At 44.3% G+C, this 15099-nt stretch overlaps 1 protein-coding gene across 3 annotated transcripts in view; it reads left to right on the top strand.

The window, feature by feature from the left end:
- The window catches only part of COL4A1 (collagen type IV alpha 1 chain), a 626471-nt gene that overhangs the window by 384168 nt on the left and 227204 nt on the right, over nucleotides 1-15099 (top strand). For all 3 annotated transcript variants that reach the window (XM_085622171.1, XM_085622169.1, XM_085622170.1), the window contains exon 25: nucleotides 11205-11396. In XM_085622171.1, coding sequence (XP_085478297.1) covers nucleotides 11205-11396 — 192 coding nt within the window. The remainder of the gene's footprint in view (nucleotides 1-11204; nucleotides 11397-15099) is intronic.

Below are 15099 nucleotides of genomic sequence, written 5' to 3'. Positions count from 1 at the left end.
TGTGCCAGGTAAGGAAGTCCAGTCAATCTTGTTTTATTAAAATCTTTATTTGCACTTCTTTCATCGCTTTTAATTCCTTATTTACACATACTGTCCAGCCAACGCGTTTCGTTCCATAAACAGTCGGAACTTCATCAGGGTCAAAATGATTCGATAAGTGTGTAAGTGGTGCTGCAGCCAGAGAACTCTTCACTGCTTGACTAAGTATCTGGAACACAGGGGTACCAAACAATGGCTGGTGCTGGAGTAATTGTGTGCAGGACTTCCCTGATAGACAAAACTAGTGTGAGGTGCAGATTGGAAGGTCTGCCGTTGGGTTCTTTTCATTTGCATTCAGCAAGGTGTCTACCAGTGCTGAAATCCACTTGACTTGATAGAAACAAAATCTGCTTGTATTATTTTTTTTACATTTATTTATTTATGTGGATTTCCATAGCACAAACATGAACAGAAGCTATTAACACAGAAGAAAAGACAATAATACATTAGAAGTTGAGGTCAGGAAAAGGAAGAACAATAGTGATACATTAGAAACTGCATGTTGTGCTTTACTCAGTTTGCATTTCAGTTTTCTAAGTGTGCAGCAGGATCTCTTTTCCAAAACGAAACGGTGACCTGTTCAGAGACTTTGGGGCATAATGAATAGGATTTCTTCATTTGTGATTTCCTAGGTTAAAACCCTATCAATGACAGCATATTAATTTATGTTACTTTTTCAGGAAATAATATGTGCTTACCTCAGAGACAATGGGCTCTATTCATGAAAACAGATATCTAAGTAAGAGTAGAGACTTACGTTTCAGATTTACCATACTTTTCTGTTTTGTTTCTATTAGCAAACGTTCACAGGCGTACTCGTGGATAGCTGCTCCAGGTGAAAGGTCCCACACACACATCTGCGGATCTCATGTGACATCTCTTGTAGGATCCTGTTCCTCCTGCGTGGTGTTCCACATGATGTACATTTCGACAAAGGAGGGAATTGAGCATCATGTGCGAACACACACTTTTTAAGTCATTTTCTGTGGGAGGGAAACACTTTGCTTGTCTAGAAAGTTCTTCCCTTACTCCCCCATCAAATATGTTTATTATTGAAAATACCTTTGTGAATATGACCCATATTAGATGAACATCTTTTCCATTCATAGACATGGCAATGGTGACAGTAGTCACTTACTGTGCCTGCCGTTTTTTTCAATGATGTTGCTAAACCACTACTTTGAAAAAATAAATTGAGGCACATACATTGTTGAAGTAAAGTTTAGGCAAACACTCAAATGTCAAAATATGTGACTTTTAAAGAGCCAGGCATTCTTTTTTTTCCCCCTCATATCACCAAGAAGCGTCTGCAAAGCAACGAAAAAAAACGCATCGTCTAACTGTGCGCCCAGCGGTCACTGCACTCGCCCTGGTCCATTCCATCTGGACCTTCACCTTTTGTCAGTGAGTCGGTGTAATCATAAGGACGGTTAACCAACACCCAGGGATCGAGACCAAATCAGGAAAGGAGACCAGCTAAAGAGATCAGGACTCTTAGTTGTTCTCTGGTCGAGGCCACAAACTCTGACCGCAGCCCTGATCCAATCTTCTGCTATCGGAGGCAGATGGTCCTTCCATTTCAAACAGATTTCCCTCCTAGCAATAATAATTAGATAAAAAAGCAACCTTCTGCAAGGCCTCCTTAACAGCAAAGTTGGTGTCCCATCAACCCCCAAAATAATCAAAGTAGTATTTATTTTGATCTCGTGATCAAAGATCCCATTAAGCGCTAGTTCTACAGTGTCCCAAAAAATCTTCAAACATGGACATTCAACGAAGATCTGAACATCGTTGGCTCCTACACAACCACACTTCACACACTTGGGGAGAGGTTGGGGTGCAAACTTAAATATTTTATGTGGGGTCCAATAAAGACGATTAATAGTAAAAAAATGGTTACGCTTCAAGTTGGCTGGTTTAACCGTTGAATAGAAAGTCTTCAAAGAACTGTCCCAGATTGATTCGAAGCCCTCCTCTGGAAGGCTTCCTCTCCAGACCGCATGCAGGGGTAATACCTTCCTCTCTTCTGCCCCAGAAAATCCATCGTTCCACCTTGCGAATTCCTTGTTCTTAAGCCTAATATCTTGAAGGGACAGCTCTAATTCAAAGTTACCCCCAATATCCTTCTTTGATGCAACAAACCATGAAGACAATTGGATGAACTTAAATCTGGACAGCTCATTCTTAGTTTTCATGCTCAGTACTTCCCAGGGGTGAACTCCTTCCGATGATGTTAAGTCCGACAAAGTTGAAACCCCCGCCCTTCTGAGCGGAACACTGAGGGCATCCTTTAGACATTCTGGCATTCCGGGGGAGTCCCAAACTAGGGCGAAATAAGAAAAGTATCTAATATCCCACCTCCTCCTAAGTCCATACCAAAGATGCAAAGCAGCTCTCAGAACCTTTAGCCAGACCTTCTTAAAAAACTTGGAAGCACCAAATTTATATAAAAAACCCTTTGCACTTGCAGGCCTTATCATTTCCCCCAGAAGCTTCCCCCAAGTGGAATCATCCGTTTAAACCAAAAGCATTTGAATATTTTTCAACTGAAAAGCAATACAATACCAATTAAAATCAGGTAAGGCCAGTCCCCCTTTATTCAATTTATGCCTGAGCTTTTTCAAAAACCAAATAAACCTCGACACCCTCCTCTGGATTTTATTGATGCCTTTTTTGGGGAATCCTAGAGGGATAGCATTCAAAAGATAAGTTCATTTGGGAAGGATAACCATCTTTATTAGATTAATCTGTCCATAGATTGTCAACGGGAGGTTCCTCCATCTACTTTATAATCATTCAATCTCATTGGAGACCCTAGAAAGATTCAAATGTGGGATTTTCTCTATATCTTTTACTATTGCGATACCTAAATATCTAAACTTAGGACTTACTTCCCTCTCCCAGTCAGTAATATTCCAACACATGACCTCAGTTTTGGCAGTATTAACTAGATAGCCAGAGAGAGAGCCAAATTCCTCCAGTAATTCTTCTAGTCTTGGAACCGAAGTCAAGGGATCTGCTGTATAGCTTAATAAGTCATTGGCATAGAACGCAACTTTGGAGCTGTAAGACAAGCAGCTGATGGGACAACTAAGGGATCCAAACGTAACTGTTGAGCAAGAGGCTGTATATAGATATCAAAAAGAAGGGGAGACAACAGGCACCCCTGCTGAGTGCCTCTTAGAATATTAAAACTGGAGGACAATGTACCATTAAGAAAGATATTGGCCGAAGCCCCGGTATAGATTGCCTTAAATGTATTAATAAATTTAGGGCCAAACCCCATCGAGCTCAAAACTTCCCAAAGATAGACCCAGCATACTCAATCAAATGCCTTAGCGACATCAAGCGCCACTACGGCAAGAGGGGCAGATTATTCCGTTGCAAGATCTATCATGCCAATTAACTGCTTGGTCTGATTCTGTATAAACCTCTTGGGTATAAAGCCCTTTCGGTCAGAGTGGATGAGCTGGGGGGCGAGTATGGCTAATTTCACCGATAAAATGCTCATAAAGATCTTATAATCTGCATTTTTTTGATCTGCAGTGATCGAAATAAAGTCTCTTTGATTGATTGATTGATAATCTGCATTAAGCAGAGAGATTGGCCGGCATGAGTCGACCCTAACAGGATCTTTAGAAAGTCTTAAAATAAGAACTATTGAGGCCTCCTTCCAGAACTTAGGGACCTTGCCACCCTGTCTATATATAGAGATGAACAGAGCTGCCAAGAAAGAAATCAGCTAATCGATCAAAAGACTATATACTTCATTTGGAAGGGCATCAGTGCCCGCAGCTTTACCCCTCCTACCCTTACTTATGCTCAACCGAATCTCCTCCTTAGTGATTGGATCATCCAAAGCCTTGCAGCTTACATCTGTTAGATTAGGGAGCTGCAACTACCCCAACCAGCTCTTAATATACTCTGGATCAGGGGAGATCTCTTCTCGATATAAGCTGGACAAAAGAGACAATAAACACGCCTGCATATCCTCCTGCTTTCCTGAATGTCACCCATGTCATTAACAACCAACTTTTCAATAAAGTTCCTTGACCTGTCTGTCCGGGCCTTCGAAGCCAGTAGTGCACCTGCTTTCTCCCCATACTCAAAATCCTGCATGGACTTAGCGTCCCACAGAGCTCTACATTTTTTATCAAGAAAGACCCTATATTCCATCCTTACGTCGTCAAGTTGCTTCCGCAACCTTCTCTGAACATCGGAGGATTGCATTCCAGCTTGATGCAGGCTGCCTTCTAGCAGACCCACTCTGCCATCTAGAGTTTTAAGAGTTGAACGTTGAGCCCTTTTCAGAGCAGAAGACTGACTCTGCAGTTCCCCTTTAAGGAAGGCCTTAAAAGTATCCCAGACTATGTCTAGGGAGGCAGAACCCAGGTTGTCCTGGGAAAATTGCCTAAATACTTGTTTTAATATCCAACCCGTCTCAGGATCAGATAGGGCGTCTCTCCTTAGAGTTCATCTAGGTCTAACAGGGCTAGAGTACCCAACCAAAGAGAGAATCATAGCTGCATGATCAGACATATGGGCTGGTAATATATGAATAAACGATATTTTGTTCCCCCATGGTCTTAGCAACAAAGAAAGGGCCCAATCTAGAAAAGTGGCCATGTTTCTTGCTGTGAAAAGTAAAGCCCTGCCTTATACCCATCATATGTCTCCAGACGTCCAACAAGCCCAAATCTAATATGATGTTTTTTAGCGTCCTTCTAACTCAAGGGGTGTTATCATGACGACCATTGTTGGATCTATCCTGAACAGGGTCCAGCAAGACATTAAAATCTCCCCCCATTATAACAGGGACAGTGACCGCCTTTAGATTCCATGCTAGATTGGATCTATGAGAGGGGTCGTCGCTATTAGACCCATAAAAAACACACAGATCAATTCTACCCCCCTGAAATCTAAAGTGGCTATCAGCAATCTCCCAGATTTATCAGACTTGGAGGCCTTAATACCACAGCCTGCTCCTTTCTTGATTAAAATCGCAACTCCCCTGCAATGTGCAGACTGTTCCCAAACCACAAAATGATCTATCCATCGACATTTGGAAAATACCTAATTGTCTTCTGGGGTATCTAGATGGGTCTCCTGTATTAGGCAGATATAGGCACCGCTCTCTTCCAGATAGCTCAATGCCAACCTCTGTCTACATCTACACCTAAGCCCGTTGACATTCCAGGAAAGGATTTTTAATTCAATAAACCCCCCCATCTGACCTAAGAAAGAGAACCATACCCATGGACTGACAACGTAAACAACTCACAATATTAAGTTGATGGAGGGAAAACATGTTTTGTTCTATTTTTCCCCACTGCTCCCCAGCACGTGACCCCCCTTACCCTCTCAATCCTTCACCCTGACCCTCTGTGCCCTCTGCCCCCCTCCCCCCTCCTCAGGGGAACCCCACAACTAGATTAGGAATAAAGCCTGATGGTCTCCCAGTCGGCTGAATAAAAACACTACATCTGATCTCCCCTCACTCCTGTTGCCCCCAAACCTGTGCCCCTCTATTTACTGACCCCCTTCATAATTTCTTCAATCAACAAATTAGCTTTCTACTCCGAACGATGTATATACATGCGATTGTTCCACATCGTGCGGAGAGAAGCTGGAAACTTCAATGGAGCTCTTGTGCCAAGTTTATTCAGTTCTTCCTCCTTTTTCCCCAGCTCCCACTGCCTTAATGAGGTAATGTAGCACAAAATCTGACCTAATCAAGAAGGATTAGGAACCTACTGAAAAAGACCCTTCTTTTAAAGCGGAGTTCAAGCCTCCTTGAAAGTGAAAGTGAGGAAATTATTCAAAATTCGCCGTGGCCTTTGCCTTCAGGGTTTCTTTTGAATGGATCTCGATGTACCCGCTGGATTTCTCTTGAAAGATCTACATCTGGTCAATTTTTTAGAGCAGTATCTTGTAGTATTTTGATAACAAAAGCCTTAATATCCAGGCCTTCCGCATCCTCGGGGATATTTATAAGTCTGAGGTTATTCCTCCGGCTGTGATTTTCAAGGCGTTCCAAGTCCTCCTTCATCTTCTTATTTTGACGGGATAATCGGCACATCTCAACTGACATTTTATCAATGGTTTGCTTTAATTTAGGAACCTCCTGTTCTAAAACCTCGGTTATTAGGGAGAACTCCTCAAGTTTCTGCGTCAAAGCAGCACAGGATGCCTGTATTGCAACCTCGTTCTGCTCTGAAATTGCGAATCTACCCTTCATTTCTTCTTTAAAGGCCAGAAGAATGCCCACCAGTGTTTCTGAGTTAGATCCTGAATTTGTGTGCAGGGATTGACTAGCCATAGATGTTACTGGCATAGTTTGCAGAGACTCTGACCCAACATGAAAATCTTCACCAGATGCCCCTGCTTCCTCTACTACCTCTAATGCCTGAAACCGATTCGATGTAGGAATCGAGATTGCATGGGGAGCATAATCTTGAATGTGACTCTGTCGATATAACCTGGGCAGGAGTTATCACATTGGCGCCTCGGGTTGCTCTGCCTGGTGGTTCCATACTGGGGGGTCTAGGAGCTTCAGAGGTAACAACTTTGAGGGAGGCTAAAACTTTATAAAAAGACTTCAGAGAAGGGGTAACCTTAATCTTAGATACTGCAGCCTTCTTCCCTCTGCCCCTACTTCTAGGGGATTTCCCGACCGTACTTGTAGCAGAATATATAGCTTTGTCTGCTTTTACTCCCTCCTCGGCTAATACCAGAGATTTGTTCCCCCCTTTTTTGCAAGATTTGAATCGGAACCCAAATGGGGAGGGGGCAAGGGTTCCAGCCCTTGCAGAGAGGTCTCTAGAACCCCTCTAGTGCGGAGGGTATACTTACACACTTTTCCAGATGCAGTAGTAAGCCTATTCTGTAGAGTTTTCCCACTCTTCATATGCTGCGGACCTGTCTCCTGACTAAGCCCACTTGGGCCCCTAGTGGCCCCTTCTCTAGTCCCTTTTGTTTGTGATACAAGGTAGAATACTTCAGAGTTATCCACAGAGGGTCTAATATAGCAGCTTGTTCTCTAATAGTCCTGCCCAACTTGCAGAAAATATTGTCGCATATTGCACACTTCCCTAATGGAGAGGTCTTTCTGCCATCCCATCTGAAGGCACAAATACGACCAGCATAATTCTGAGAGTCGGGTCCATCCAAAATGCCCCTGCAGGTGCTGACTCTTCCACTGCTGCCCCAGGAACTGAACCGGGCAACCCGGCGGTAGTGCGGTCTCCCGGCAGTTCCCTCCCAGCAGGGAACCCGACACCACAGTAGGACGCGAGCACGATCCACCCCCAGCACCATCAAGGGAAAACGCGGCACCACTCGAGCTTTCTCGCACTTCTGCAGGGTATAGATGCAAATCAGAGCAATGCCATCGGGCAGATAACTAAGGTATGAAGTGGAGGGGAGGCGTAGGAGCGAGGAGAGCACTGCTCATTGTGTCATGCGAAAAAGCCGACTGGAGACCGGTGGCCGTTTACACTGCGGCCACCATGTTCCCCTCCACCATGCTCCACCTGCCGAGCCAGGCATTCTTATCAGTTTGCCACTTACTTACTAGGGATCATTATCAGTTTTCCGTTTTGTTGCTGTCTATGTGTATTTAGCTCTTTTTCAAACAATGCCCTATTGTTAATTATTAGTTATTTTCCTTCAATAATTCATTAACAGTGTTCATTTTCTAATTTCACCTTGTGCATCCTTTGTATGAATGAAAACAATGCACACTAGAAGGCAGTAGCTGGTTGCACAGGTAAGAGTGGTGGGACGGTGTAAGAAAGTGCCATATTTCTTGCATGGTATGCCCCCACTCTTTGCTGAATTGCTGAATGTACTTTGACTGAGTGTGCCCTGGACTCTTGCCAATCAGGTGCCCAGGGCCTATGTTCCTTCCCTAAAACACAAAACCCAAATTGACAAACCCTGGCCACATGTCAGCCCCTGGTAAATGGTACCCTGGGTTAGGGCCTTGTGACCAGGGAAGGTCCCTAAGGGCTGCAGCACTCATTGTGCCACCCTTAGAGACCCTGTACCCTTACACACACACACTCCCCTTGCAGGCTAGGTGTCTGGATACAAGACAAAACACCCGGTCCATTCCTGGGTCCTGTAAGTGCTGTGCTGCCATTTAAGAGTACATGGTGCTGAGAGCTCGTCAAACCCGAACTCCACAGCACCATAATGGCAACACTGAAAACTCAGAAGTTTGGTATCAAACTTCTCAGCACATTAAACCCACACTGATGCCAGTGTGGGATTTAATGTACCAAGCACCCCAGTGGGCATCTTAGAGATGCCCCCTATAACCTAACCTACAATCCACGTCTGTTCTGAGGCTGCCTAGGCTGCCACACAGCAGACATGTTGCTGGACCCCTGGTTAGGAGAGCCCCTGCTCTCCTGGGTCTGCAACAATGCACATCCTGGGTGAGGTGCTAAATCTCCTCCCCCAGGATGGGCAGGGGGAAGCTTCAAAGGCATGCTGCCTCTGTGAGCTTCCCCAGGCCACTGCAACCCCCCACTCTGGCGGAAAGCTTGGCCGGAAACCCCAAATAAGGACAGGGGATGTGCCAGCCTGCCAACCCCACCCCTCATGTGGTGGAGGCGAGGTGAAGCACATCTCCGGGCTCCCGCCATCTTGAAGATGGGAAGCCCTGCCCAATCAGGACTAGGCTACTGCCCCCCTCTCACAGGAGAGAGGCAGGATAGGGGGTGTACCCACCCCAGGACAGGGACCCATTGGTCCCTGCCCTTCACCTACCTATAACGCCCCTAAATCTAGTATTTAGGGGCACCCTGAACCTTCCTTCCCCAGATTCCAAAATCCGAAGAAGAGCTAGAAGAAAGAAGACCTGTCCTGCAGCTGCTAAGAAGAGGAAGACACCAACTGCTTTGGCCCCAGCCCTATCGGCCTGTCAAGCCTCGAACCTGCTCCTGCTCCAACCCGGCATCTCTAGTGGCCAGCAACCTCACAAACCCCGGAGGACCTGGCTACCTTTTGACTCTAAGCCCCTGGGACTCCCATGAGTAGAGGCTCTACTCAAAATCTACTTCTAATCCCTGGCATCAGGCCGGAACCGCGAACCCTTCACACTCTGCACCCGCCAAGCCTGGCCTGTGCCGGAGTGAACAAAGACCACGAGGATGGCCCCACGGCGACTGTGACCTTGAGTCCGACACCCAAGGACTTCCCTCGATGCTCCTGAAGAATCCTGCAGCCTCAGAACCAGGTGCCCCCCAACCGCGATCAACAGAGGGTAAGATTTCCGGACATCAAAAGGCACCCCTGGACCCGGCGCCCCGCGGCCCCCTGTGCCCAATCCCGGGGTACCTACCTATCCTCCAACTACTCAACTTACCTCTCAAAGTGGTGGGGGCACCTGAAGAATCTTCGTCTCCGAACTTGCAGTCTTTTTCTAAACCGGAGCTTTCCCATTGAAATCAATTGAGCGCCCGAAGGCTCAAAAGCACCCTGCACCCAGCCGCCTGAGTGGCCCTGGCAGTGCAACCTCTACACCTATCTACTTCCCCACTTGCCCTGAGTAAGTGACCAGGAGCCCAGCTCCCACAGCCACAGCCACGTGGCGTGCTAGTCAGCAGCCACCAACCAAAGCCCCCCTACCTCTCATAGGATAACATTGGGCCTTACTCTCTCTGCACCCGGCCGCCCTTGTGCCGCTGAGGGTGAACCAACTGTACCTACCTGACCCTGGGAGACCCCTGAGTCTATGCCCAGAACCCTAACTCTGCCAGTCGAGTACTTACCTTTAAACCAATAACTCAATTTTCTCCATAGGGTAACATTGACTGGCTTTTCCTGAAATTTCTTCCAAGTGTGGACTTTTCAAAACTTAAAATATTCACCAAAAATCAGCCGAGTAACGAAAACGAAAATACTCACCTGCTATTAGGAGTGCTGGATCTTGGTGCCCAGCACTGACTCAGAAAAATACATACAACTGTACTTACCAGTAACCCAATTTTCTCCCGTAGGAAATCATTGACTGTTTTTGTGTGAAATTTCTTCTGTCTCAATTTCTGCAAACTTTAAATATTCTTTAAAAATCGTATAATTTCTGAAAACGTAATTACTTACGTGTTTTGGATAAAGGTCCCAGTACTGAGTCTAGGCACCCAGTACTGGATTACAAAAGTAACGAGAACATACTATACCTGCAACTTGAATTTTCTGCCATAGGGAATCATTGACTGTTTTCTAGGAAATATTTTCTGTCAACTTTTAAAAAGCATAATATTTTCTAAAAATCATCACAGTAATTAAGTCGACTTTTATCACTTGATTCCAAGTACTGACCCAGGACTAAATCTAGGATCCAGTCCTGGAAATCCAAGAGTAATCCTAAAAGTAATCTGTAACTTGAAACTTCCATTGAGCTCAATGCATTATTGTGTTTAAAATTGTGTTGCCTATTGCAACCACTTGTAACTTTCTACAAAAGTCAATTGCATATTGCAAAAGTATTTATTTAAAGCATCTCATTCTGAGAAAGTATATTTTAATACCTATTGTTGGTTCTAAAATAAAACAAGCATATATTTATTATATATAAACCATTGGCCTAGAGTTCAGTTATTGAGTGTGTGAGACCATTTTCTGACTGAGTGTGTGCAACAAATGCTTTACACTGTCCTCTGATACTGCCTTACTGCTCGACCAAGCTACCACTTTAGAGAGTAAGGTTATATCTAACTTTAGCCTCTGCCAAACCTCTGGGGACTGTGGACTCTGTACACCCTGTACCTATTTGGGAACAGTATATACAGAGCCACTTTCTCACAGACGGGGGTGGTGGAAGTCGACTGACGACGGGATAAGTAATAGAAAATAAAGAAATAAATAAAACCACTTACCTTGCACTCCCCGCATCGCCGAGTATGCGATGCGGCGAGTGCAAGGTAGGTGGTTTTATTTATTTATTTATTTACTATTACTTATCTCGTCGTCAGTCGACTTCCACCACCCCCACCCCGCCCACCCCACCCTTGCCCTATCTCACCACTCTTACCTCTGCGAGCCGCTACTGCTAGAAGTCCTCAAAGATGCACATTAAGTAGTACTCCTATAAGGCATTAATTGAAATGGAATCACAATATTTATTTAAATAATGTTTGTTTTTCATGCTTTTGTAGGGACCTGAGGGACCACCAGGATTAATCGGCAGCCCTGGGGCCAAAGGAGAGCCTGGCGAAGTGTTCTATTCCCCGGATCTTAAGGGTGACAAGGGAGAACCTGGATTCCCAGGTCAGTCAGGTGCACCAGGAAGGGAAGGAAGACCAGGATTTAATGGCCAGCCAGGGCCTCCAGGACCCAAAGGCGAGTCGGTATGTTTATTCAACATTTATTTTTAACTTGAGCTTGACAATCCGATAAGCCTTGGATGATTGTATTAACAAGATATCTTTAATAACAGTTCTGCAATGATGGTTACATGACAGAGGTGTCACTGTGCAGACACAACTTTACACCTTTTGTGTTGCAAGGCTACCTTTGTGGTTTGTTGTCACCACATTTAACACACATGCACACACACACACACACGCATGCAGACACATGCACGGACACACACACACACACACGCATAGCCTTCTGTTCATCATGCAGTTGTGACAATAGGTAAATATTTATAAAGAGATTACTTAACCACGCTGAGAAGACCTCAAGATTATATGAGGAGAACAATGGTTCCATGTGGTAAAAGCAACAGTTAATTCAAAAGATCAAAAATGGCAACATAACTATTCTTAAAAAATTTCAATATCAGAAGTAAAAACAAATTGCAAAGAAAAGAAAAGAACACACTCTTTGCAGTTACATATAGTAATTTGGTTCTGCATCAAAGTGATCGGTGCTCAAAGGTACTCAGAAGGTAAAAAATAAAGTGAACTTTACAGTGAGAAAAAAAATATAAAAAATGGAAAGTTGATTCAAAGTGACAATGTCACTACAGAGTATAATGAATTACTGGGCGATTAGATCCAGATAAAGCTCCAGTTGCCTGAAGCCTAGGTCCTTTATGGGTCATCATCATACCTGTTGGCAATTGTATGAGCAGTAGACCATGAACTACCGAAAAATCTGAAGTAAAAAAGGAATATAAGGTGGAAGCAGAAATTGAATAATGGAGTCCTGAAAGAAGGAAAGGAAATTGGAAAGAAGAAAATATGAAATATGAAATAAAATAGAAAGTGGAAAGGTAGTAAGAAATAAAAAAGAAAGAAATGGACTGAAGTTGAGATTTAAAGTTGGATACCAGGACAGAAATATGATAAGAAATAAGGTAGACGTTGAAAACAAGAGATATAAAGGCAGATGGTTTAGCTATAAAACAAAATAATGAAAGAAGAAAAGAAGAACACATGTGAAGATTAAAGATATATGGAATTATAAATGAAAAATACATAATTGGTGGATGGAAGGAAGTAAAGATAGTTTAGCAGACCTCACTCTCAATATTTATGGGGCAGATAAGCCCTGTCTTTCATATGAGTACCACATCAAATCTGCCTCGAAGCCTACAGATTTTTTTGTTGAATTTGTTTGAAAATTGTGTAAAATGCACAATGTGACGCCCCTTTTCAAAATTTTCCGTGGAAGGAGTGATCCCTTTAAAATCTCTAAGAAAGGTGTCAACCTCCGTATGAACCCCTTGATGAAGTTCATTATTTCAAGAACGCCTGTGCAGAACTCTCTGTTAAACCTCTACCCTTTTGACCACATTCTCAGAGGATTGAGAGCTAAAGTGTACTATTTGGTCCAACAGTTTGTTTTTTAATTTCCTTGTAGCGCGAACTGCCTGAACCAGTGTCAGGGTTGTACAGCCACTCACTCGCTCGCTCAATCACTCACTCACTTGCTCACTCTCTCACTCACTGCCACTTGAGTAGCAGTTCAGAGTAGGTAGTATTTTGTATTGCTGGCTTGTTTTTTGTTTACATCCTTCATCCCTCATAAGATGGCTGCCAATTGTAAGATAAATGTTCTCTATCTCTGCCCATGTAATTCCCAAACAGTTTGGGAGCTCTCAAACAGGACTTGTAACAATGCCAATTTCTCTGTGCTTGTTACTTTGAGAGCCACACTCTCTAAAGTAACACAGCCCTGTCCTGTCCCACCCATCTAGCTGGAAAATAGTAGGCAAATATGTCCAATATCTTAGGAAAACTCTAAAATGTATTTTACTTTCAAACCCTCACTAAAAAACCCTTCTTTGACATTACAAGTCAGGATTCTGAAATTAAATTACTACATATTGTGCACTGCACTAAAAATTGACAAGTTATCATCCTCCTTCACCATCTCAACATGCCTTTTAGAGTCCTACATGGATCTTCTTGCTACCTATGTTATTCATTGTATGTAGTGGGAAACATACCACATGGTCCAAACCTATGCCTGCATTAGCATGTTGGTAATATCCTATGTTGCTCAGTTGTATTCCCTTTTTGTCTCTTTAAACATTTTAAATGATACCTAACATCAAATGATTAGTAGAGTGTCATAATTGCAGTACTTAATAAACCTTCACCTACAGACTTCCTATTGTTCAACCAAATTAACTCTGACTTTGTTCTACAGATCTTTCTCTCCAACTTCTTGATATTAATTCAACGTTTGACAATCCCAAACAAAAACAATGCCTGTCATTTTCAACCAAAACATGTCCATCAACAAGCATATCAAAAGAGCTTTGAACTCAGCATCCACAACTATTCCTTTTGGAAAAGTTTAAATAATTCACTCGGATATCAGTTTCAAAATAATTGCGCAATCATGCACTTTCAAGAATGAAAGTCTGGGGCCTCATTACAGTAGGGATGCGCTGTTCTTCTTTGCGCCATGGTACACCTTTAACTAGGAACACCAGATGCTAACAGGAACAGTGCACACGATTACTGATGATGAACTGCCCTTAGGACAGGAGAGAACATGGGCAGCACAATTGGGAAAGAGGGACTCACTGAATGAAACAGCCGGCCTGTGCTTCACAGTGAAGGCATTACCCAGCCGGCCCTTTCAAAGGGGACAATGATCGATCGCCCTGCAGGTGGGAGCAGTGAGTGACTTGGACTTCTTTCCCCCTCTCAAGAGGGGCACCCTTACATGGCACCCTGGCTGTGCACCACCTATTTGTGGCACACAGTCAGTGTGCCTATTGATGGTCTACTTGACTGTGCTGCTCTATCCATTACATGGCACAGGTGCAGAGGTAAAGTGTTTTCCTCACTTACATGTGGTCACACACCTATGCGAAAGAGACATCCCCCTTTTAAGGATAGCACTGGTGCTATATGTGTGCCAGTGCTGCCAGCATTACAGAAGGGTCTGCTCAAGCATCTATTGCCCCTTCTATTAGACCAAAGTGTCTAGGGGAACAGAAAGCAGTCACATGCACTCAATGTACTTTGCTATGATACAGCCCCTGGGCTTCCGTCCATCCATCCAACAACAACTTTAGTTAATGTTTTGAAGGATTAACTAATAAAATTCCGAGCCTACTCTTTAGGTGAGATTCTTTGATTTATATGTTTTAATTTTAACAATTAAAAGGAAGTGTAGCACTTATTGAGCTCGTATGATTTAAATATGAGCAGCGGGGGACTGTAATGGTTAGCGGTCCTGTTGCAACAGGACCGCCGCACGTCATCTGCAGGCCAGGAGTGGCCTGTGGGGTTCAATAAAAGGAAGCGCCCGCTCAGGGGCTGGACTTCCGGCTACTCACTAATGTGTGGTGTGGGTCATTTGCACCAGTGCCGGCGCCCGCATACCCTGAATGCACCTAAGGTCCCCGTAGGGCGCCTGAGGACACTGGCGACGAGGAGGGGCGTGACGCTCACTCACGATCTCTGCTGCCTGCCCACCCGCTGCTGCCGGGTGCGCTGATCTCCGGTCGCGGTTGCAGAGCCGCGGACCGCGACGCCTCGCGCACACGTGAGCACATCTTTACTGGGTGAGTGCACCCTGCCGCGCCACTGATTCTGACCCCAACGTGTCAACTTGGGCGCTACCACACATCCACCTGCCTCA

This window comes from Triturus cristatus, chromosome 8, assembly GCF_964204655.1.
Source record: "Triturus cristatus chromosome 8, aTriCri1.1, whole genome shotgun sequence".
Lineage (NCBI taxonomy): Eukaryota > Metazoa > Chordata > Amphibia > Caudata > Salamandridae > Triturus > Triturus cristatus.
The sequence above is the reverse complement of the archived record's forward strand: the minus strand, read 5'-3'. Positions and strand labels throughout refer to the sequence as shown.